The sequence below is a fragment of the Sciurus carolinensis genome, chromosome X (genome assembly GCF_902686445.1).
Source record: "Sciurus carolinensis chromosome X, mSciCar1.2, whole genome shotgun sequence".
In the NCBI taxonomy this organism is placed as follows: domain Eukaryota; kingdom Metazoa; phylum Chordata; class Mammalia; order Rodentia; family Sciuridae; genus Sciurus; species Sciurus carolinensis.
This window is the reverse complement of record NC_062232.1, coordinates 56,682,370-56,708,214: the sequence shown is the minus strand read 5'-3', so window position 1 is coordinate 56,708,214 and position 25,845 is coordinate 56,682,370. Positions and strand designations below refer to the sequence as shown.

Sequence of the window (25,845 nt, the reverse complement as noted above, 5' to 3'; positions counted from 1 at the left end):
ATCCATAAAGTTTGAAAGGAGATGTTTAGAGGCTGATAGTGCAGCTCAGTGTAGAGCTCATGCTTAGCACATATGAGACCCTGGGTTCAATTCTCAGCATAATTTTTTTTCAAAAGAAAAAACATTATGAAACTTCTATGTAGCTTTAAGTGTGTCGTCGTCTCTGCCTTAATATTTAGAAATTTAAAATTCTTTTGAAATACTACAATTACCACAGGTGCTGGGAACCATTCTATAGTTGCTCTTGCTATGTTGTACTTTCCTGTTTTTAATGAATTAACAAGAATTGGGGATAAATTAAACAAATCTAATATTGTCGCTTTTTTTTTTTTTTGTGGTGCTGGGGATTGAACCCAGGGCTTTGTGCTTGCAAGGCGAGCACGCTACTGACTGAGCTATCTTCCCAGCCCCATATTGTTGCATTTTAATCAGCTTAAATAGCAACTAAAATAGAAGATGTTAACACCTGAATTGCTTCCACAATCTGCTGAGTCAAAACTTTTGTCAAGTGGCTTCACATTCCACACTCCTTGCATCACGCATTTATGCTTAGTAAGGTAGAACTGTATTTGTGCTTTAATTTTAATATTATAGTTCACAGGTAGGCATGCAAGGTGAATGCAAAGTCATTCAGGAATAACTTCCTACTTAGTCATATGCCAAACACTGGGCACAACAAAGGGTCCCAAAGCCAATGTATGGCATAAATTACTTATAGAATCAGACACAACACTCACCAATGTGGGAAGGGGTGAAATGTAAAATATGATCTTCAAAGGGAAGAATAAGAAAGGGAAGAAGAAGAAAAAAAGATGTGCCCCCAAACACCCATTCACTAACATAGATTTGCACTTTATTTTAATTTTGCATCCTGAGAATAAAATTGTATCTGACAAGTGAACAACGACAGAAGCAGCAGTGAAAGTTTCAGAGAGGCAGGTATCCTTCATTTTGGCACAGCTGTATATAGGTTGAGTTCTTCCAGGGGAATCATTCCTGGACTCAAGGGAGAAAAATGAATTCATTCCACAGGCTATGAAACACTACAAGATGCATGAAAGTTCTTTGTTTGGATAGACATATCCACTATTATTCTCTTCTGGTAATGCTGTCCCAACAGGAATCCACTGTCAAAAAGTAGAAATTGTAGGCTGTTCAACCAGATGTGTTGACCAATATCCACTTTCTAGCTATTTGGATGTCCTGTTCTTGCCACCAAGACTCATTTGTACATGGTTAGACCAAGGATGGCAAACTAGCTTGTAGATTATATAATTTCAAACATTTATAACTTGTTCCAAAGTCTAAGCATTAAAACAATTTTACACTATTTGCTTACTAGTAAAACAGAAAATTAAGAAAATTAAGCCAAGATAAAAGCTTAAATGAAAAGAGCAGGAATAAAAGCAACATTTGAGAAATTATTGCCTTGATTAATCACGCTGAATTTATACACAGAACTACTTTATAAGACTCAGAAATTGATATTTAGTCCAATGCTAGAATGTGACATTATAACACTTTCCACATTTGCAATATGGGTGTATATGTATAAGGTACATGTACACACCTCAATAAATTAGCTCAGTTATATCATCCTGAAACAGAAAAAAGCTGAAGGCAAATTCCAACCTGAAGTTATATAGCCCAATCTAGCCATCACACACACACACACACACACACACACACACACACACACACTCCCTCGCCCCCAGCATTTCATTATTTAGGGACCAGGTAAGCAATTTGTGGAAAAGGTCAAATAATCTTAGCTCCTTTATAAAAGTGGCTCCCAACATATTTACCATACACATCTCTTCATGATTCCTTCTTCACATTTTCAAGTATATAATAAGTTTTCTCATGTTTGTATAAATCAAAAGCATATAGCAATTCACAGCTTCTAATCAGTGTTGATAAGCAGTGTTAACAGATAGAATTGAAAGAATGTAAGCAAAATGCATGGAAATTCCATGTCTTAGTTGGCTTGTATAGCAGGAATATTATGGGTCAAAGTATGGTTTCTAGTGTATTTTTTTTTAAATAAATGAAAAATGTTCAAGGATAACCCCACTGCTAGTTTCATCTACCCCAAGTTGGGAACCACTGGTTTACATCCCCTGCTTTTCCTCCCTAAATCAAGTATTAACATAATACAATTACTCATGTTTAACAAACAGGGGATCAATAACAAAATTTACTACTGAAAAATAGATAAACTGCAACACTCATTCTGTGAAAGAAAACATAATGACATGGATTTCAAGGACTCTCTTTAGACATTACACAATTATGATATCCAGTATATCTTTCTATCAACTTCAAAGCATACTAATATGTGAAAAAATCCTCAATTCCCCTGTGAGGTAGGTCCAGATTATTGTCCCCACTTCAGCAATGAGGACATGAGGTACAGAGGAATTAAGCAGCAGAGCTAAGAATTAAACCAGAAGTGACTTGGGTTTGAATTCCACACCATTTTCCTTTCCACCAAATTTTATCAATTTGTTTCAAAATATCTTTTTGAAAGTGTGGAACTTGATAAGACACTGAAGCAAATGTTGGATAGGATATGAAACTCTTCACATAAAAATATCAGAGTGGATCCTTCCATATCTCCATTATTGTCACAGCTTAATTCTTGCCTGGATACCAACTGCATAGTAAGGTTCCACATAGGCAAAGCTCAGAGACCTCAATCCTCAGTTCCCAGGGAAACTACATTCACTTTTATCACCAAGGATGGACCAAGGTCTAGCAGGCATCAGATTCTTTCAGTCTGTATGATATCAATACACATCAACTAGCAGTCAGTCAGCAAACTGAACTTTTACTGTGTGCAAGGCACTGTGAGAGTTTCCACCAAGGGTAGTATATCTAAGAATAATCATTCTGAGATTCTGTAGAGTAAAAATTTCCTGTGGATTTCTAGAATCACAGAATGTAAGGTAATCTCTAATTTTCTGTCCAGCTCTAGATTCAACCCCATAATATTACAGACAAAAAGACTGACATGCTATTTAGGTTAATTGCCTAGGGTTCACAATATTAGATCATTTCTTCATATAGTATGAGTTTGACAAAGTCCACAGAAAATGGAACATATTCTCAGGTTGCCATCATCAAAATGAAGAGGCTGGCTCAGAATCAGGTAAGGGAAATTTGAAGAAAGATAGGGGTATATCTATAAATATCTATCTATAGATATATCCCTTTTTAGCCCACATATTACATGAACAGGTATTAATAAAGTCTATTCCTTTTCTGTGAAAAATTTCCAACAGTTTACCACTTAAGGGAACTTGAAAAATTTGACAATCATTGCAGAATAGATTTTGTTTTAAAAGCAGACTTTTACAGGAATAAGAGGACTTAATTTTAATGAATTTGAGCACTTATAATCAAATCAGCAAAAAGTATTTCCATTATGAGAAACTGCTCCCATTAATCAAATGAATATAATTTCTATATCCTACTAGGTCAATATAGTAAATTCTAATGAAATATTGTTTGGGGCTTTATGTTCAAGTAGTAAGGTTTGATTTTTTTAAAGGGGTGGCTTATTTGTAAACAAAATTATAATGCTAATGATTTTTTTAAAAAATACATACATTTGAAAAACCTTATTTGTTCAAAGGCTTACAAATGTTACTGAACTTTACTCAAATTACCAAAGACCACAAATAAATTTCATTAAAATGGCAGAGTGATAAGTATTAACATGGTTTAATTTCTCAGGCATTAGTGTTTACAGGTGGTAAGAGTATGGACATTAAATACATAAGTGGGCTTTGGTAGGGTTTCAATGAAAGACCATTGTCCTTTCACAACCATGTTAAATTACATGTTTACTAGCATTAAAATTATACAAATTTTTAAGGGACTGATAGTCATCTTCTGTAATATTTTGTCATTAATATATCACATGATTGGAGGAAAACAAGGAAAGACTTTGTATAGTAAATAAATATAATATGCTAGTGAAATATTCTTATACCTAGATGAAAAGAATGATTTCTAATCTAATGATCTACTAATCATTCACTCTGCTTCCTTCCATGTTATCTTTGTTCAGAAAAAGACAAGGCACTTTTCCACTTCTAAAGTTTGACTACTCTCTCCTAAATTAACATGGGGACAGGAGGGAACAGAGTAGAGGACATGTCTGGAATGGAAGTTAATAAATCTGTAAGTAATACTGGTCTATATTTGTTATCAATACTATATATGCTATTGGCTTTTTGGATGAGCTTTAAAATGATCAATTCAATCAATCAATTAGGACAGAATCTTTGACCAAATGAGAAGCATTGGAAAATGAATTTTAAAGAACTATTTTAACTTGTAACCTCAATGTCTACTGAGATTTATATACTTTGGCAAATACACGTCATTTTTCTCTGGAAACCACCATGGCAGATTTTATAAAGGAATATTATACAACAAAGAAAAAATTACTTTTTTCAATCTAAAAACAACTTTCACAAAATATTTTACTAACCCAATGGAAAAATACAAGTATGCTCTATCCTGAGGATTAAAACAAAAAGCCTCAACGGGGGAGGAATTAATTACCACAGTGTACTCTGTCATTTCAGCATTCACCGATAGCAATTTCATTGAAAAGAAAACAACCCCCCCAAATACTCCAAAATACCCAATTGCTAATCAGCCTCTGCAAGGGAAAAGAGTTTGAAAAAGCAGTCACAGGAGAGAGAAAGTGACAGGAAAAAAGAAAAGAAAATTGGGTGTTTTCTGGGTAGTTCAAGAAACTAAAATTGATCAACCAGCATAATGAAAAATAAAAATAAATTTAAGAGTGATTGGTTAAAATTAAATTTACACATGCTGGCAAACGGTTTTTATGACAAATATAACTGTAACTTGAATTTTATATTCTGTTACCTCCAGATACACACTATTCTTATCTTAATATCTGTTTCATGGAAACAATTCACCATTTCCCATTCTCTAAATAAAACCAAGTACGATTTATACATGGCAGAAAAAGTTACTAGGATCACCACATGGTCGAGTTCTAAGGTTACAGGAAAAAATAAAATTGTAAGGGTTGACACAAACAATTATTCTATCCATGATAATCAGAAACTCTGTATTAATGCTGGCAATCAATTTTGGTATTAAAATGTCACAGTCTGAAGCATAAATTTAATGACATTAGCTGGAACATAAACCACAGGTACAATTTTTCCCTGATCTTAACTATAAAACAAGACAGTGGGTATGTATTTTCAGAGGTTTCCACCTTTTCTATAAAAATACACCTTCAATTTTGCAGCAGGCAGACACATGATATTTGCAGGCATACACAATATATTAAAAGTTAGAGAACTGGGGTGGCTGGGTGGCATGGGGCTAATGGAGCTCCACAGAGGGAGGTGGTAAAGTGTTTGTGCAAACAATCATAATTTCATATCAAATAGTGTCTCTTTCTTTCTTTTTCTAATAGTCAAGGACTGTGAATTTCAAATTAGGCATGAATTTGAAGAGTAGCCTAAAAAGGCTTGACCTTATGTGAAGAAAAGATTGTCCTCTTCACTGGGATGAATGCTGGCCTATAAAAGCTTACTAAAAGCAGCAAGAGACAAACAGAATATTATTTGATCCCAGACACTTTCAATTTACCTTTCCCAGTATGAATTACAAATAATGCCTATATACAGGCAAACATCTGTCATTGAATTGAAATGATAAAAAGCTTATGCTAAAATTCAAAAGTCTAGTAGAAGAGGAGTGGTATTCTCATTTAAATTGTGAAGAGAAATAGCATACATACCAACCCAATGGCTACTTGGGTGGTAAATGTAGAAACTAAAACACCTTTCTTCATTAATCATTTCCAAATATTTAAAAAAGATCCCCAAAAAGAGGATTAAAAGTACTTTATTAACTATGATTCAGCCACTCCATATTATTTAGGTATAACTTAATGAGCTCTGTTTCCCAAAGTAGATTATCTGAACTCCAGGTAAGGGTTAGCAGTAGCTTTCATGGGAGTCTAGATTACTTCCCAAGACATGTAAAATATCAAGATACTTCTTAAAAGTCAAAATTGTGTGTATTTTCAAAGGAAAGAAAATACACAAAGGGAAAGAAATGAAGGATAGTGAGGCTGTGAAATTGCCAGATGTCAAATAAGTTCTTTGGGGGATAAGAGTGGAGTTCAAAATGGGAAATACTGAATTAAATGGAAAAAATAAGGTTCTTGGTTTCAGATGCAATGCACAATATCTGAGATAATGACTTCAGTTTTAATCCACTTGTTACAAAGGGCAACCCTGCCCTACACCTGAAATTTTAACATGCTTATTATGACTTCGTCATAAAACAGCATGTTAACGTCTCTACATTCAAAAGGATGCTTGCAAACGTCATTCATATTAAAATCTATGCAAATTGTTGGCAATACAGTAAGAGTAATATTACATTTTGTAAACCATGGCATAACACATTTTACATTATGCAAAGAGACAATATTTACAAGTCTTTAGGAGTTTAAATATTTTATCCACTAACATAAGTGATAATTTAGCAAAGTGCAGGACAAACCAGTGCTATTAATTGCAAGTCCTTTAAAAGCAGAGTAAAACCACTTCTAAAAGCTACCAAAAGCTTATTTAAGTGTGTCCAGTAAGGGATTACAGAGCATTAAATAGCCTAGAAAAATGATGCATATTTAGAAACAGTGAGTATGAAAATTATAAGGCAGCATGCTCCGAACAAGGTTTTTGTTTTTGTTTTTTAAACACCAGCACTGATGTTTTATTTTTAGTGGCGACTATGTGTGTGTGTGTGTGTGTGTGTGTGTGTGTGTGTGTGTATTTATTTAAAAATTGGGAGTGCAAAACACAAGCCTCATTTAACAACAAAAAGAAGATGTGCAAATTTTCTTAAACCAACACAAATAAAAGAGCGAGGAGAATACTCTACCATTATAAAGAATAACTTGAACACAGCAAAGGAGACCATCTTCATTCCATAATCATCTACAAGGCACTAAGGGTAGGAAATGACAGGTAACACAGAAGTGACTGAATAAAACTTCTCAGTCAGGTCGGAATATGGGATATTTTGGTAAGAATTCTATTAGTATTACCTGCAAAATAAAAATAAACAAGAATATGTTGACGAAATAATTTTAATTTAATATAACTTATGTAAAACCCAGAAAAGTTTATAGTCATTTTCATAGGACTATCTTTTGATCCTGTACTATATAAAGTAAGGAAAATACATGAAACATTTATGTAAAGAACTTACCACAAGCTGTGATTAGATTGGCGATTCAAGAAGTAAACTGGCAAACTAAACTACTTGCTGTAGCTAACAGTTGTTATTACCTGATTTACAATAACTATTTGTTTAGGATTAGAGACGCAAACCCTATTACTTTATCAAGTCCTCCCTTCACCTGTTTTTTAAAAAGTGAAGTAGAAGGAATTAAAACTGTTATACAGATTAGAAAAAATTATTACATTATGTTTATTTTTCAATCAAAGCAGTTGATATTAGTTGAGGATTATCATCTTCTGCAAGTGGTTTGTGAAAAATATGAGCATCCAAATGGACTGACTAAAATAGTTTATTCACAGGAAGGTTCAGAAATATAATAATAAAAAGATACTTTTGAAGGTTTTGTCAATAATAGATTTTAGGGCTGAGGGGAGAGCTCAGTTGGCAGAGTGCTTGCCTCACAAGCACAAGGCCCTGGGTTCAATCCCCAGCACTGCAAAAAACAACAACAACAAAAAAAAATAGATTTTAGTTTTGTGGTCATTTGCACATTTTTCTCAAAACTATTCAAAGTGGAGTGATACCGTAATAATCCTTGTTTCTGAGATACAAATGGAATGTTTATTATTAAATACAGATTACATGTCAGCAAACTGGAGCTAGGATAAATTTAATATTCTTTTGAATGTTAATGTTGAATTGATTCACATCAGCTATATGTGATTTTATGTTTCATGACCAAGATTATATAGCTTTCAGTAAAAAAAAAATGAACCTGTATTAAAACCTATAGTTTCTTCATTAAAAGTTAAATGTCAGCCAGGAAAAAGCAAGCCAGAAATATCACTTCAGAATTCAGAAGTTAGTTTCTATTTTATGCAAGTTTTGATAAGATTCCATTTAGAAATATTTTGTCCAACAGAAGCTGTCCTTACCACTATATGTTATGGTTTGTGACTGTTAAAAGAAGATTAAGACTGTACAATGCTCTCATCTGAGCACACTAGTTGAGACTTTTCTGACATCTAAATAATTGTTAGCTTTCAAGATATTTTAGGTTGGCTACACAGCTAAAGAACATGTTAGCAAACCTTTACATTCTAACTGACAAAAGTTTAGGCTGAGGAGAAAAAGAATAGCTGAGAGATGATAAACATAGTAAAATGTTACATTTAGGATAAATCCAAAAAATGTAATTAAAACAACTTCATACTTACATACTCCATCATATTGCTAGTTTCGCATTTCCTTTTAGTCAACTTCCAGTGCAAAGCAAGCTAAGAAAGTACAGTTTGTTAAGAATTTTTATATCAACTTAGACTAATTACAATTTCAGTCTATACATCTGAGTAAGTTACTACAAATAATATGATATGAAACATAGCACTTAAAATACCTTCTAAAACTATATATTAAATAGTTGAGTATTAGTTCTCTAATCCTTTCATGGCCAGAAAAATCCGCATTTAGTCCTTTTTATTCAATTTAATAATGAAAATAAATAAATGAGGCACTCATTCGCTTAGCATTTCTTACCTTGTGATATAATCTGTTATTTTCCCACTCTAATAACTTCTGAATTGATCTTCTGGTCTATGGAAAAGGATCAAGATTTTGTTACAAGATGAACTCTAAGAACTTTGTTTTACTCTGTGAATCTATATTTTCCTGTTTACTTGTAATTTTCTATTTATTTCCTCTCTTGTTTTTCTATTATAAATCAGAAAAAAATGCAATGTAACTGGTAGGAACTGCCAAGTTAAAGAAGTTAAAGTTATGTAAAAGAAAAGGCAAACAAATGGAAACTATCCCACTTTTAAAATAATTAAAATAAATTTAAATAAATGTTATGTTACATTATGAAAGGGATGTTGCAAATACAATAAATTCAGTAGGCTCATTCATACTTGGCTAAATCAGCAACAATGCCAGCTGGAGTATATCTTGGGGTCATCACACTTGACAGAATCCAGACATAATCAGGATATCAGATAAAGAAATTGAATTAGTAATTAAATATATTTCCACAAAGAAAAAACCAGGACCGATGGTTTCAATGATGAATTTACCAAACATTTTAAAAACAAACACCAAGCCTTTACACATTCTTCCAGAAAATGGAGGGGACAACTTCCCAACTTATCCTATGAGAATAATATTACTGATACTAAAACTAGACAAAGACATCACAAATGCATAAAGAAAACAAGAGATGAATATCCTTCATTAATATAAACACAAAATTTTCAACAACAGTAGTAGATTGAATCATATGTAAATGGAATCCATCCAAGTAATACAAAAAATAAACTAATGTAACATATTACATGAACAAAAGACAACCATGTGATTATCTTAATAGATTTAGAAGCAGCACTGGACAAAATTCAATATCCATTAATTATAAAAACCTGAAGCTGGATGCAGGGGCACTTGCCTGTAATCCCAACAGCTGGAGAGGCTGAAGCATGAGGATTGCAAGTTCAAAGAAAGCCAGGCTCAGCAACTTAGTGAGACCCTAGGCAATCTAGTGAGACTCTGTCTAAGGCTGGGCACAGTGGTGCATGCCTGTAATCCCAGCAACTCGAGAAGCTGAAGCAGGAGGATCTTAAATTTGAGGCCAGCCTCAGCAACTTAGTGAGGCCCTAAGCAACTTAGACCCTGTCTCAAAATTAAAAATTAAAAAAGGGCTGGGGGGCTGGGTATAGTGGCACAGGCCTATAATCCCAGCGACTTGGGAGGTGGAGGCTGATGGAGATAGATGGTTAAAGGGAACCAAGTTTCAGTTATGCAAGATAAATACATGATGGAGATCTATTAGGCATAGTGCCTAAAAGCTAACAATACTGTATTGTACACTTAAAATTGGTAAGAACGCAGATCTCATATTAAGTATTCTTACTGAAAAGAAAAATAATAAAGGTGGTGGGAGGAATCTTTGGGAGGTGCTGGATATGTTTATTGGCCTTGGTGGTGGTGGTGATGATTTCCAGGGTATATATTTATTGTCAAATTCATTGAGATATACTAAATATGTACAGGGGGATAGACTGAGTACTTATGTTCCTCTCCCCTAAATTCATATATTGATATCTTAACCATTTAGGTGATGTTGTTAGGAGGTGGGCCATTTGGGATTAGATCATATGATTAGTTATAGGTGAGATCCCAGAGAATGTTAGCCCATTCCACTATGTGAGGACAAAATAGGCTCTATGTTTTAACTGAGAAAGTAGGCCCTCACTGGACACCAGATCTGCTAGTAACTTGAGTACAGGGCTGAACTACAGGAAATAAATTTCTTTTGTTTGTAAGCTAGTCAGTTTATGGTATTCTGTTAATAGCAGCCTGAAGAGATTAAGGTACACAGTTCTTTATGTCAATCACATCTACAAAAAGTGGTTCACCTAAAAAAGGAAAATCAATATACTTTCATGACAAGAGAACTGAATGTGGGCTGGGGCTGTAGCTCAGTGGTAGAGTGCCTGCCTAGTATATGTAAGTCATTGGGTTCAATCCTCAGCACCACATAAAAATAAATAAAATAAAGATCCGTCAAAAACTAAAAAATATTTATAAAAAGAACTGAATGCATTAGAAATGGAAGAAATGTTATTCAACATGTTAAGGACATATATGAAAAATATATGGATAATATTAAAATAAATTGTGAAAGAGTGAAAGATTTTTCTCTAAGACAGAAACAAAATAACCATGCTTGCGCTCACTATTTCTGTTCAGCATAGTATTGGAAATTCTCGCCAGAAGAATTAGGCAAGAAAAAGAAAAAAAAAATACAAAGCAGAAGGCAAAGAAGTAAAACGGTCTCTGTTCACAGATGACATTATTTTGTAGTACTAAACCCCAAAGAATTCACAAAAAATCTGTGAGACCTACCTAACACATGTAACAATGTTGCAGGATACAGATCCATTACATAAAAATCAAGTGTTGCTATATAGTAACAACAAACAATCTGATGGAAATTAAGAAAATAGTTATATTTACAATAGCAGCAAAAAAAAAAAAAAACACTTAGAATTAAATTCAACCAAGGAGACAAAACACAAGCAGAAAACCACAAAACATTGCAGAAAAAATTATAAAGACTTAAACAACTGCAGACATCCTGAGTCTATCAACTGGAAGACTTTATATTGTTAAAATGACAATATGATCCAAAACAGTCAATAAATTCAGTGTAATCTCTACCAGAAACCCAAAGATTTTTTTTATAAAAGTAGAAAATCCCATCCTAAAATTCATATGAATCTCAAGGCACCCCTATTAGCTCAACGATCTTGAAAATGAAGAGCAAAGTTAAGTAACTCACACTTCCTGATTTAACAAATCACTATAAAAGCTACAGTAATAAAAACAATGTGTGGTCCTGGTATAAATTACAGACATATGACCCAATGCAGCAGAATAAAAAGTCTAGAAATAAATTCTTGAACAATGATTTTCAACAAGAGTGTCAACCATTCAACATTCTCGACAAATGTACATGGAAAACTGGATATTCACAGGTAAAAAAAAATGAAGCTGGAACTGTACTTTACACTATCTACAAAATTAACTCAAAATTCAACAGTGAACTAAATCTAAGAGCTAAAACTATAAAATTCTTAGAAGAAAATGGGAGATAATCTTCGCGACACTGGGTTTTGTAATGATTTCATGGATATGATGCCTAACGCACAGAAGAGAAAAAACAGTTTAATTGGACTTCATCAAAATTAACAACTTTTGTGTATTAAATGGTAGTATCAATAGAATGAAAAGATAAACCATAGAAGAGGAGAGAATATTTGCAAATCACATAATCTGATAAGGAATTAATAGCCAGAGTACATAAAAACACCTACAACTCAAGAACAAATAAACAACCTAGTAACAAAATGGTCAAAAGACCTGAATAGACATGTCTTCAAAAAAGATATGCAAGGGTTGGGGGTATAGCTCAGTGATAAGAGAACCTGCCATATATGCACAAGGCCCTAGGTGCCATTCCAGCACCACACAGATACACAGACACATAAACACACACAACACAAAAATGGCCAATAAGCAAACCAAAACATGCTCAACATCAGTAGTTATTGGGGGAAAGAAAATCAAACCATGATAAGACACCATTTCCTACTCATAACATACTTAAAGAAGTGGTTAATGCAAGGATATTATTAATAAAATGGAAAATAACAAATGTTGGTGAAGATCTAGATAAACTGGAACTCTTATGGACTCCTGGTGGGGATGTAAAATGGTATAGCTTCTATGGAAAACATTTTGGTGGTTCCTTAAAAAGCTAAACAATTGCATATGATCCAACAATTGCACTCCTAGGTCACACCAAAAACACTGAAAGCAGAGACTCAAACAGATAATCATAGCAATGTTCACTGGAAAATTACAATACACAGTAGCCAAAAGGTAGAAACAACCTAAGCACCCATCAGTAGATGAATGGATAAACAATATGTGGTACATAAATAAAATGGATTGCTACTCAGTCATAGAAAGGAATGAAATTCTGAAACATGATACAATAAGAATAAACCATAAGTTCAGGAACAAAAGGAAAAACACGTCATTATTTCATGTATATGAAGTAGAATAGGCAAATATGTAGAAATAGAAAGTAGGTTAGAAGTTCTAAGTTCTGAAGGAAGGGGAAATGAGGACTTACTACGTAGTGGCTATAGAGTTTGGAGTAATGAAAAAGCTTTGGAAATAGATAATAGTAACAGGCATAAAACACTTTGAATGTAATTAAGACCACCTAATTGTATACTTAAATTATTAAAATGATAAATTATATGTATATTTTAGCACAATAATAATCATTCAGAAAAATTTCAGTGACCACACTGGAAACCAAGAAAGGATTTCATTAACTGACAAAAGAGAGGAATTTCTTTTCTTTTTTCTTTTCTTTCTTTTTTTTGGGGGGGGTGCTGGGGATCAAACCCAGGGCCTTGTGCTTACAAGGCAAGCACTCTACTGACTGAGCTATCTCCCCAGCCCCAAGAGAGGAATTTCTAGATGATAGAAAGATGATCCCACTCTCAGATGAAAGCACTGAGCTCTAAATAATTTAAAGTTGATTGAATATAACTTGTAATGGAGGTTTAGGAGCCTGAAAAAGAAGCAAATATGAATTTGAAATACTTTAAACATCCACAGGCAAGAGGACATAGGTTCCAGAAAAAGGAATTTAGTTTCTCAAATAAATGAATATGACATGCTAAGACCAGAAAAAAAATAATTATAGGAAATTATGATGTCAATGTCTGATTAAGCTGGAAATATCAACAAAGAGATAAGTGTTATTTAAAAGAACCAAATGGAATTCTGGAGTTAAGGAGTACAATAACTGAAACTAATAATTCAGTATAAGGGCACACAAGTAGAGTTGAGGAAGTAGATGAAAAAATCACGGACTTGAAGATAGATTAAATAGCTGGGTGTGGTGGTGTATGCCTATAATTCCAGCTACTCAGGAGGCTGAGGCTAGAGGATTACAAGTTTGAGGCCTGTCTGGATAACTCAGTGAGACTCTATATAAAAAAAAAATAAAAGAGCTGGGGATATAGCTCAGAGTATGTATAGCACGTATCTAGCATGTGAAGGGCCTAGGTTTGACCCCCAGCACTAGGGAAAAAAAGGCAGATTAGAAGCAAATGTGTGTTCTTAAGAACAAAGAGAAAAAAGAATAAAGGAAAATGACCAGAGCCTGGAAGAAATGTTAGACATCACTGAGTTTACCAACATACATATAATGGGAAGAAAAGAGAACAAGAATAAAACGGAAGAAATAATCAACAAAATAATGACTGATATCTTCTCTAGTTTTATGAAAAATATTTATACACACGTCCAAGAAGCTCATGGAATTCCAAGTAGGATAAATATGATGTGATCCATTAGAGACATGTCCTAACAAAAATGTTGAAAGCTACAGAAAGACAGAAAATGCTGAAAGCAGCAAGATGAACATGACTTGCCATTTACAAGGGAACTGCGATAAGATTAACAGCTTACTCCTCATTAGAACAATGGAGTATAAGCAATCACAATTGATAAACAGAAATAAAAATAAATGTCAACCATGAATCCCATATGTGGCAAAAATAACTTTAAAAAATGAAGGTTCATTTAGGCATGTAAGGAGTTTAGAAGTAATCTATTCTGGCCACACAAGAAAAAATGGAATAAACTAAATATCAACAACTCCTTTAAGATCTCTCCAAGAAGTGAGATCATAGTGTACATGAGTGCACCAAATATTGAAGAAACAAACAGGGAGACATAGAGAAGCACAAATTAATAAAGCAGAACTAGAAGAGAATAAACTCCATTTGAACCAGGACTGGGGTAACAAAACCTAAATTTTAATTGACAAATTGCTGCAAGTTCAGTGGGGAAAAGGTTGAAAGTTTAAAACTTCAGGGGATCCCAGTTTTAGGAGCAGCTTACCACACTTTGGTGAGTTTTACACACCCTATTAAGTTCTCACAGTGATCACAGAAAAGTCCCTTCATGATTCTGGTAGAGGAAGGAGAAACATAGCTATTTAAAAATAAACTGAGGGAATTTTGTTCTTTTGAAAACGGGCTGCCATCGAGACAAACTATTGTACTAGTGCCTAAACAACTGTGGTTTTGTCAGAGCCTAAAAATCTTCAAGAAGGGAAATACAGAACTCCAGCATCCTCTAGCTTTCCTGTCTTAAGACAAAACAAAATAGAGATGCACTTATAGAGATCATGGTGCAGGGGCATGGGTCCACTTAAAATCAGGTCCAATGATAGGACTATATAATACTTCCCCTTCCTCCATACCTTATCACTACATCAGCAGGGCCCCTGTATCATAATGAGAAATAAAATGGAAAGAATGGTGCATCTTAGTGTTGATATCTATTAAGTCTCTAGCGAAATACTAAGAAAACGACTGGACAAAAACAAGAACACTGGAGAAAAGTTTTTAAACTCCAACATTTATGGACACAGCAAATAGTAAACACAGACTAACTTCTCATCAGATAAACATAAAATATCACTTTAAAGGCCTATTTACTTCGGTTTCTTTAAATTGTACTATTTAGGGGCTGGGGATATAGCTCAGTTGGTAAAGTGCTTGCAGGGCCCTGGGTTCGATCCCCAGCATAAAAAAAAAATTGTACTATTTAAAGTCAGAAGGGAAGATGGTAGAATGAAATGGACAGTATTACCCTATGTATATGTATGATTACATGAATGGTGTGAATCTACATTGTGTATAACCATAGAAATGAAAAGTTGTACCCCTTTTGTGTACGATGAATCAAAATGCAGTCTGTAAAAATTAAAAAAAAATTTGAAGTCAGAGTAAAAAACAAAAACCCATTTTAAGTGGCCTAGTAAGCATTAGAACTAGACTCATAAGTGACAGAAATGTTGTAATGATCAAACTGAGAATTTGAAAAACTAAAAATTAATATGCTATGAGTACTAAAGGACTCACATGCAGAATACATTCATTCCATATCAGTACCTCCCAGTCCACCATCAACTGAAATGGAATTTGAAATTAAAATAATAATGCCCATTTATCTTAGGACAGTCCCAAATGGGAATATTAAGGCATAAATCTAACAAAAATATGCATAAGATGTGTAGGAAGAAAACTGCAAACTTCTGATCTTCCCAACCTAATCTATAAATTCAACAAAATCCCAATCAAAATCCCAGTAAGTTCTTATATGAATATTAGTAAATTGATTCTAGAATTTATATACAAAGACAAAAGATTCAGAATAGTTAACACAATATTTAAGGAGAACAAAGTCAACAGGTGGGGATGTATCTGACTTCAAGACCTACTATAAGTGTATACTAATTGAGACAGTGTGCTATTGGCAAAAGAATTGATTGATTGATCAATGGCACAAAGCAGAGAGGCCATAAATAGGACTATCTGATTTTTGACAAGTGATCAAAGGCAATTCAATGGACAAAGGATTGTCTTTTCAACTAATGGTACTGGTACAACTGGACACTAAAATGCAAAAAAATTCATTTATTCACAAATCTTATATCTTTAGAGAATATTATTCAATATGGGTGACAGATCTAAATATAAATATAAAACTATAAAACTTCTACAAATAAGATAAAACAAAATCTAGGTGACCTAAGTTTGCCAATAAATTCTTATTTTTTATGTGGTGCTGAGGATCGAACTCAGTGCCTCACACCTATGAGGCAAGTGCTCTACCACTGAGCTACAGCCCAGTTCCATAACTTTTCTTTTTTTTTTCGGTGGTGCTAGGGATTGAACGCAGGGCCTTTTTCATACTAGGCAAGCACTCTACCAACTGAGCTATATCCCCAGCCACCAATAAATTCACAGTAACAAAAATATGAGCCATAAAAGAAAAAAACAGATAAAGTAGAAGTAAACAAAATGAAAATGTTCTGCTCTATAAAAGATACTATTGAGAATAAGAGCTGGCCAAGCATGGTGGCACATGCCTGTAATCCCAGCAGCTCAGGAAGCTGAGGTAGGAGGATTGTGAGTTCAAAGTCAGCCTCAGCAAAAGTGAGGTGCTAAGCAACTCACTTTTATTTAAGAGGTGTCTCTCAAGATTTGGAAATAGAAGAGATGAATAGGTATAGTTCAGTGGATTTTCTAGAGTAGTGAAATTACTGATTTATATGATACTATGATGAGGAGAACATGTTGTTAAACATTTGTTGAAATCCATCGATTGTACAACACAGAGTGAATCCTGATGTAAACCATGAGCTTGTCAATTATAATGTTACCAACATTGGCTTATCACTTGTAACAACTATACTGCACTAGTTCAAGATGCTAATAGAAAAATTTGGCATTGAATGATGGGGGTTTATAGGAACTCTGTACTTTTTGCTCATTTTTTTCTCTAAACCCAAAGTTGTTCAAGTAATCAATTAAAAATTACTTATAGGGCTGGGGAGATAGCTCAGTTGGTAGAGTGCTGGCCCCGCAAGCACAAGGCCCTGGGTTCAATCCCCAGCACCAGAAAAATAATTACATATAAAAAGTGAAAAATTACATATAAAAAGTGAAGACAAAAGAAAGATATTCCTAGATAAAAACAGAGCATCTGTGGCCTGTGGCCACATGATGAGAAATACTAAAAGAAGTTCTATGGGCTGAAACCCAGTGACACTGGACACTTATTTGAATCTGTACAGAAGAAAAAAGAAAACTCAAAGCAGCTAAATAAGTTTCAAGTAGGATAAGTTCAAAGTGAGCCATACGAAGGAAAAGTGTAGTCAAACTGTCAAAAGTAAAAAAACAAAAACAGAAATCTTGAAAACAGAAAGGGAGAAGCAATTTGTTACAAGGGATTCTTAACAATATTAACAGCCAATTTCATATCAGAACATACAAAGGTCAGGGGCAATTGGATAACACATTGTAAAGTGTTGAAAGAAAAACTGTCAACCAAAAAAAAACTGAATCTAGCAAAATTATCCTTTGAACAAAGGGAGAAATTAAGAAATTTCCAGACAAACAGGGACTGAGGGAGTTTTATGGCCATTAGAACTGCCTGTAAGAAATTCTAAAGGGAGTCTTGAATAAAAGAACACTAGGCAATATCTTGATTTATGTGATGAAATAAATAACACTAGTAAAAGCAATAAATATATTGAGAAGACAATGTTTTTGTATTTTTGGTTTGCAACTTCTCTTTCCTTTCTCCATGACTGAAAAGAAAAAGCAAAAAATGAAAACTATGTATCTATATTAGAGGGCACATGATACATAAGATGTAATTTGTCTCAATAACAGCATAAAATGGAGGGCGTGGAGACAAGCAGGAACAGTTCGTATACTGCTAAAGTTAAAATGGTATTAATCCAAACTACAGTGTTAAAAGGTTAAGATGTTTTTTTGTAACAACTAGGAAAAAATGAAAAATACACAGAAAAGGAAGGAGACGGGACAGGGCACAGTACAAAAATCAGTTAAACATAAAATAAGGTGGTAAGGGAGGAATTAAGCAACAATAAAGATATGACATATGGAAAACAAACAGCAAAACAAAGGAAGCAAGTCTTTCCTTATGTGTTATGGGCTGAATTAAATTCTCTCAAAATTCATACTTTGAAATGAAATCTCTAGTACTTCAGGATGCAGTTATATTTGTACAAGGGTATTCAAGGAAGTATTTAAGTTAAAATGAGGTCTTCTGGATATGCTCTAACCCAATAACTGGTATTCTTATAAGAAGAGATTATGACTCAGGCATGTATAAAGGGAAGATCTTGTGAAGATACAGGGAGAAGATGGACATCTATAAGCCAAAGGACTTAGGAAAAAACCCTTCAGGAGACATCTTGATTTTAGACTTCTAGCCTCGAGAATTCTGAAAAAACACATTTATGTTATTTAAGTCACTATTTTGTGTTACCTTGTTTTGAAAGCATTGGCAAACTAATACATTAATACTAATCACCTTAATCTAAGTAAATTAAGCTCTCCATTAAAAGGTAGAGATCTACAGAATGGATTGAGAACATGGTCTATCTATATGTTGTCTATATGAGATTCCATTTACATTTAGAGACATAAATAGGCTGAAAGTGAAAGGATAAAAAACAGACATTCCCTGCAAATAGTAACAAAGAGCTCTGGTGGCTATACTAATATCAAACATAATAAAGTAAAAAAAAAAGTACAAAAGAAATAAGTGACAGTCTACTTATGTCTTAGTTTGTTCAAGCTGCTATAATAAAATATCATATATAGAATGGCTTAAAAAGCAGACTTTAATTTCTCACAGTTCTGGAGAGTGGGAAATCTGAGATCTAGGTGCCAACATGGTCAGATTCTGGTGAGGTGTCTCTTTCCTGGCTTGCAGACAGCTGTCTTCTTATTGTATTCTCACATGGCAAGGCAAGATGGAGATTAAGAGATGAACAGGGAGGGAGGAAGAGGCAGGAGAAGAGGAAGGAAGGGTAAGAGGTGAAGAGAGCTCTCTGGTTTCTTCTTATAATGGCACTAATCTTAAGGACTCTACCCTCATGAGTTTGTAAGGTTATAATTACCTCCTAAAGTCCCCATTTCCAACACTATCACATTGGGCTAGAGTTTCAATGTAATGAATTTTTGTGGGGGAGAACAGAGATGATGTCCATAACAGTATATGTTGATAAAAGGGTAAATCCATTAAGAAGAAACAACAATTATAAACATACATGCAATCAACAACAGAATTATAAAATATGTAAACAAAAATCTATACAACAAGAGAAAAATAGTTCTAGGATAATAGACTTCAATATCCCAGTTTTAATAATGGATAAAACTACTGCAGAAGATCAATGAATAAATTCAGAATTGAACAATGTTATCAACTAATTAGATGTAACAGACATACAGAACACTCTACCCACAACAATATAATACAAGTCAATCTCAAGTGTACCAAGAACATTATTCAGGATGGGCCATGTGCTGTGTCATAAAACAAATCTTTTTTTTCCCCCCAGTGGTGCTAGGGATTGAACCCGGGGCCTTGTGCTATTTTTAGTTGTAGATGGACACAATACCTTTATTTTATTTATTTATTTTCATGTGATGCTGAGAATCAAACCCAGTGCCTCACACATGCAAGGCAAGTGCTCTACCACCAAGCCATAACCACAGCCCACAAACAAGTCTTAATATATTAGAAATATTAGAATTATAAAGTATCTTCTCTAATAACAAGGGAATGAAACTAGAAACCATAAGAGAAAAAAACTGGAAAATTCACAAATGTGGAAATTAAACACCATATTCTAAAACAACTAACAGAAAAAGAAGAACTCACATGGGAAATCAGAACATTCTTTAATGAATGAAAACAAAAACTCAATATCCCAAAGCTTATGGGATATAACTAAAGCAGTGTTTAGAAGAAAACATACCTACATTAACAGGAAAAATAAATCTCAAAATAACCTAATTTTATTCCTTTAGGAACCAGAAAAAGGAAAGCAAATTAAGTCCAAAGACAAAAGAAGAAAGAAAAAAGTAAGAGTAGAGATTTAAAAAAATAGAAAAACATTAGAAAAATGAACAAAAGCAAATGTTGGTTCTTTAAAAAGACTGACAGATTTGATAAACTTTCAGCTACATGAACTACGGATAAAAAGTAAAAACAAAAAAAGAAGACTCAAATAACTAAAATCAGAAATCAAACTGGGAACATTACTAACACTCTTACAGAAAAAAATAAGAGAATAAGAAGAATAATTGTATGTCAGTAAACTGGACAACACAGATAAAAAAGACAAATTCCTAGCATTGACTTGAGTAGAAACAGAAAATCTGAGTAGATACGAATCTTGAGTAGAAACAGAAAGTCTATAACACATAAAGAGATTGAATAAATAATTAAAAACCTACCAAGAAAAAAATTCTAGAATCAGATTGACTTTACAAGTGAATTCTCCCAGATATTTAAATAAGAATTAATACCAATCCTTCTTAAAGTCTTCTGAAAGATAAGAGGAGGGAACATTTTTTTTTTACTTCCTGTGGGAAAGAGAAATGAGGAGTGACTGCTTAACAGGTATGGAATTCTCCTTGGGGATGATGAAAAGTTCTGCACACCTGTAATCTCAGTGGCTCAGGAGGCCGAGACAGGAGGATTACAAATTTAAAGTCAGCCTCAGCAACTTGGTGAGTCCCTAAGTAACATCATGAGACCCTATCTCTAAAAAAAATATAAAAAAGGGCTGGGGATGTGGTTCAGCAGTTAAGTGCTCCCAGTACAAAAAAAATGAAGTGGTTATACTGGCAGATATTACTTTATGTATATTTTTCCACTATGCTCAGTTTAAAAAGCTAGCCATGAAAGATCAATATACGGTATGGATGCAATATATGAAATGTTCAAAAAAGGAAATATAATAGAGAAAGGAGATTAGTGGTTAGGGTTGGGATGGCAGAAGGAAATATGGAATGACTATAAATATAAATTCTTAGAATCAAAAGAGTAGAAATATAACATATCAGAATCTCTGGGACATAGTGAAAACAGTCCTAAGAGGAAAGTTTATAGCTATGAGTGCCTACAAAAAAAAATAAAAAGGATCCCAAATAAACAACTTAATGATGCATCATAAGGTCTTAGAAACACAAGAGCTAACTGATCCAAAAACTAGAAGGGAATAAATAACAAAGATCAGACAGACATCATTACCCTATTACACGAATGGTATGAATCTACATGTACAACCATACAAACAAAATGATGTACCCCATTTATGTACAATGAATCAAAATGCAGTCTGTAAAAATTTAAAAGATAAATAGAAAAAAAGAAAAAAGAAAAATAAATAAATAAAATAAAATTCCAGTGGGGGGAAATCAGAGCTGAAATTAATGAAATAAGAGAATTAAAAAAAAATAGAGTCAGGTGTGGTGGCACAGGCCTGTAGTGCTAATTGAGACAGTGTGCTATTGGCAAAAGAATTGATTAATTGATCAATGGGACAAAGCAGAGGCCAGAAATAGGGCCATCTGATTTCTGACAAGTGATCAAAGGCAATTCAATGGACAAAGGATTGTCTTTTCAACTAATGGTACTGGTACAACTAGACACTAAAATCCAAAAAAATTAATCTACTCACAGATCTTATATCTTTTAGAGAAAATTATTCAATATGGGTCACAGATCTAAATATGAAGTACAAAATTATAAAACTTACTAGAATATAAAACAAAATCTAGGTGACCTTAGTTTGCCAATAAATTCTTAGACACAATAACAAAAATATGATGCATAAAAGAATAGAACAGATAAATTAGAAGTAAATAAAATGAAAATTTTCTGCTCTATAAAAGATACTATTAAGAATAAGAGGGCTGGGGAGATAGCTCAGCTGGTAGCTGGCCTTGCAAGCACAAGGCCCTGAGTTCAATCCCCAGTACCACACACACAAAAAAAAGAATAAGAGCTGGCCAGGCATGGTGGTGGCACAGGCCTGTAATCCCAGCAGCTCCAGACGCTGAAGCAGGAGGATCTCGAGTTCAAAGCCAGCCTCAGCAAAAGTGAAGCACTAAGCAATTCAGTGAGACCCTGTCTCTGAATTAAGTACAAAACAGGGCTGGGGATGTGGTTTAGTGGTTAAGTGTCCCTGAGTTCAATCCCCGGTACCTCCTCCACAAAAATAATAATAATAAAATAAAATTAAATTAAATTATTAAAAAATTTAAAAAACAATAGAAAGGATGAATGAATCGAAGGGTTGGTTTTTTAAAAAGTTAAACAAGATTGATAAATCCTTAGCTGAACTAATCAAAAGAAGAGAAAGAAGACCCAAATTAATAAAATTAGAGACAAAAAGGTGGATAATACAGCACATATCACTGAAATACAGAGGATCAACAGAGACTATTTTGAAAACTTATATGCAAATAAACTGGAAAATCTAGAAGAAATGGATAAATTTCTAGAAAACACAAAACCTACCAAAACTGAACTAAGAGAAAACTTGACTGAAGCAGTAATAAAAAACCCTGTCAACAAAGAAAAGCCCAGGACCAGACTGATTCACAGCTGAATTCTACCCTATCTTTAAAAAAGAACAATGCCAATGCTCCTCAAATTATTCCATAAAAATAGAAAGGGAAGGAACACTTTTAAATTTATTCTACAAAGGAAGTATCCCCATGATACTCAAACCAGATAAAGACACTTCAAGGAAATAAAACTTCAGGCCAATATCTCTGATTAACACAGATGTAAAAATCCTTAATAAAATATTAACAAATTGAGTGCCCTCAAAAGATTTAGAACCACCATGTGATTTTGTTTTTCGATGTACCTATAATGAACCAGCTAAGAAATCAGGAAAACAATTTCATTCACAATAGCTTAAAAATACCTACGAATAAAACTAACCAAGCAGGTGAAAGAAGACCTCTACAACTAAAATGATAAACACACACAAAACTGAAGAAGACTCAAAGATGAAAAGACCTTCGATGTTTATGGGTTGGCAGAATTAATGTTAAAATGGCCATATTATCAAAAGCAATCTACATATTCAATGTAATGTAATCTCTATCAAAATTCCAATGACATTCTTCTCAGAACTAGAAAAAAACAATTCTAAAATTCACATGGAAGAAAAAAAGACCCAGAATAGCCAAAACAATTCTGAGGAAAAATGAGCAAAGTTGGAGGCATCACGACACACAATTTCAAATCATATTACAGAGTCATACCAACAAAAATAGCACGTTACTGGCATAAAACAGAAAAGTAGAATAGTGGACTAGAAGACAAATAGCTTCTTAACAAAGGTGCCAAAAACATGCTGGAGAAAAGTAAGCTGCTTTAACAAATCGTGCTGGGGAAACTGGATATCCAAATGTAGGAGAATAAATCTAGATCCCCATCTCTCACTCTACACAAAAGTCAATGCAAAATAGATCAAAGATATAAGACCAGAAACTAAAACTGTTGGAAGAAAACACACAGGAAAACACTTCAATATATAGGCAAAGGCAGTGACTTTCTACCTAAGATTCCTATGGCACAGGAAATAAAAAAATCAATAAGTAGGATGGCAATCAAACTAAATACTCCTGCACCTTAAAAGAAATAAGTCACAGTAAAAACAATCAGCCTATAGAATGAGATACAGAGGATTGATATTCAGGATACATAAAGAACTCAAAAACTCAACATCAAAAAACAAAAATATAAAACAAAACAAATCCCATTCAGTAAATAGGCAAATGAACTTCACAGACAGTTCTCAAAAGAAGAAATACAAATAACCAACTATTAGGTGAAAAAATGTTCAACATCTTTAGCTGTCAGGGAAATGCAAATCAAAATTACACAGATTCCATCTCACTCTAGTTAAAATGACAATCATCAAGCATATAAGCAATGATAAATGCTGATGAGGATGTTAGGAAAAAGGAACTCTTAAACGTTGGTGAGAACATAAATTAGCACGGCCACTAAGGAAATCAGTTGGAAGTTCCTTAAAAGTCTAAAAATTGAACTACCATATTATCCAGTTAAACTCATACTCCAAGAATACATATCTTCCCATGTTTGTCACAGCATAATTCACAATAGCCAAGTTATGGAAGCAGCCTAGAGGCCAATTAACAGATAAGTGAAAAGGAATAATAATTGGAGGGCTGGGGAGATAGCTCAGTTGGTAGAGTGCTTGCCTTGCAAGCACAAGGTCCTGGGGTCAGTCCCTAGCACCGCAAAAAAACAAAACAAAACGGGAATAATAATTGGATAATTTTTGCATCCAAGTTGAGTCATTTCTTATAACCATATATAAGACCATGATGGTTTATGATATATATACTAAAGAATGATGAGTTAGCTTCCTTTGTCTTTTGGTCAGTTTAATTGGCTAACAACTGTACTACATGTAGGATTTTATCTGTTTTACTAAACTACAATGGTTACTATTGAGGTATCTTTAATACTCTTTTAGTCTATTTGAGACACTCATCTAGTTTTTTAAAAGTTTTATATATTGGTGCATACTAACCATATGGAATAAGAGGTTTCACTGTGGCATATTCATACATGCATATGGCATAATTTGGTCAATTTTACTCTCTAGTATCTCCCCTTACCTTCTCCTCACTCACCCTGCTCCCCTTCCTTTACCCTAGTGACTTCTCTTCTATTTTCACTACATCTTTTTTTTTCTTTTCCCTCTAACTTCCACATGAGAGAAAATATACTTGTCTTTCTGAGACTTGCTTAATTTGCTTATCATGATGCTTTCCAGTTCCATCCATTTACCAGCAATTTCATTCTTCTTTATGGCTGAGTAAAACTCCATTGTGTATATATACAGTAGGAAAATAGGCAAGCTATAACCAAGTTACAAAACTCCATATACTAGCTCTATGCATGCTGCCTTTGCCCAAGAGTACATAGAATGTATTTTATGAAAGGTATGAGTAAAAGTCTTAAACAGAATAAAACTCTTAGCAGAACTCTTTGTCTCTCATTGCAAATACTGATTTTCTTTTCTATATGGCATAATGTATGAATGAGGTTTTTGCTTCTATAATTTGCTTTGCCTTCTAAGACAGTGAATTAAAAGCTTTATCTCGTAAAACAGGATTGTGTTCATGTTGTGAGACAAATAATCCCTTCCTTCTGACTATCCCTCTCAATTTATCAAGTATTAAAGCAAAAATAGGAAAGAGTAAAAGTAATTTCAAATTTAAGGGTGGTGGCATGACTAGGCCTAAAAATTAACTATGATATCGCAGTTGTTTCAGTGGTGGATGTAAGAACAGGTAAATCAAAACCTCATTTCATATACCATGTGACTGCGAAGTTCTCATTGGAGTTAAGAGTCATTAGAGGGAACTCAAGGTATCCAATCTGTATTTCTTTTCTCTGCCACCTAAATTGCTAAAGAAAATATCCATGAATTACACTGGTTAAAAATAGTTCATAGGGAAGACTATTTACACAGAAGTTTTTTTTTTCTTGGAAACATTTTATAATCATTGGTCCAAATAACAACTTTGTGATACAGGACTAAATCATATTATT

At 33.7% G+C, this 25,845-nt stretch overlaps 1 protein-coding gene across 4 annotated transcripts in view; it reads right to left on the bottom strand.

Moving 5' to 3' along the window:
- Chic1 (cysteine rich hydrophobic domain 1) overlaps positions 1–25,845 on the bottom strand; it is a 117,235-nt gene that overhangs the window by 67,728 nt on the left and 23,662 nt on the right. For all 4 annotated transcript variants that reach the window (XM_047535511.1, XM_047535514.1, XM_047535513.1 and 1 more), the window contains exons 4-6: positions 8,791–8,847; positions 8,472–8,531; positions 6,952–7,117 (exon numbers count right to left, since the gene is read on the bottom strand). In XM_047535511.1, the coding sequence (XP_047391467.1) occupies positions 7,067–7,117; positions 8,472–8,531; positions 8,791–8,847 (168 nt within the window). In that variant the 3' untranslated portion in view covers positions 6,952–7,066. The remainder of the gene's footprint in view (positions 1–6,951; positions 7,118–8,471; positions 8,532–8,790; positions 8,848–25,845) is intronic.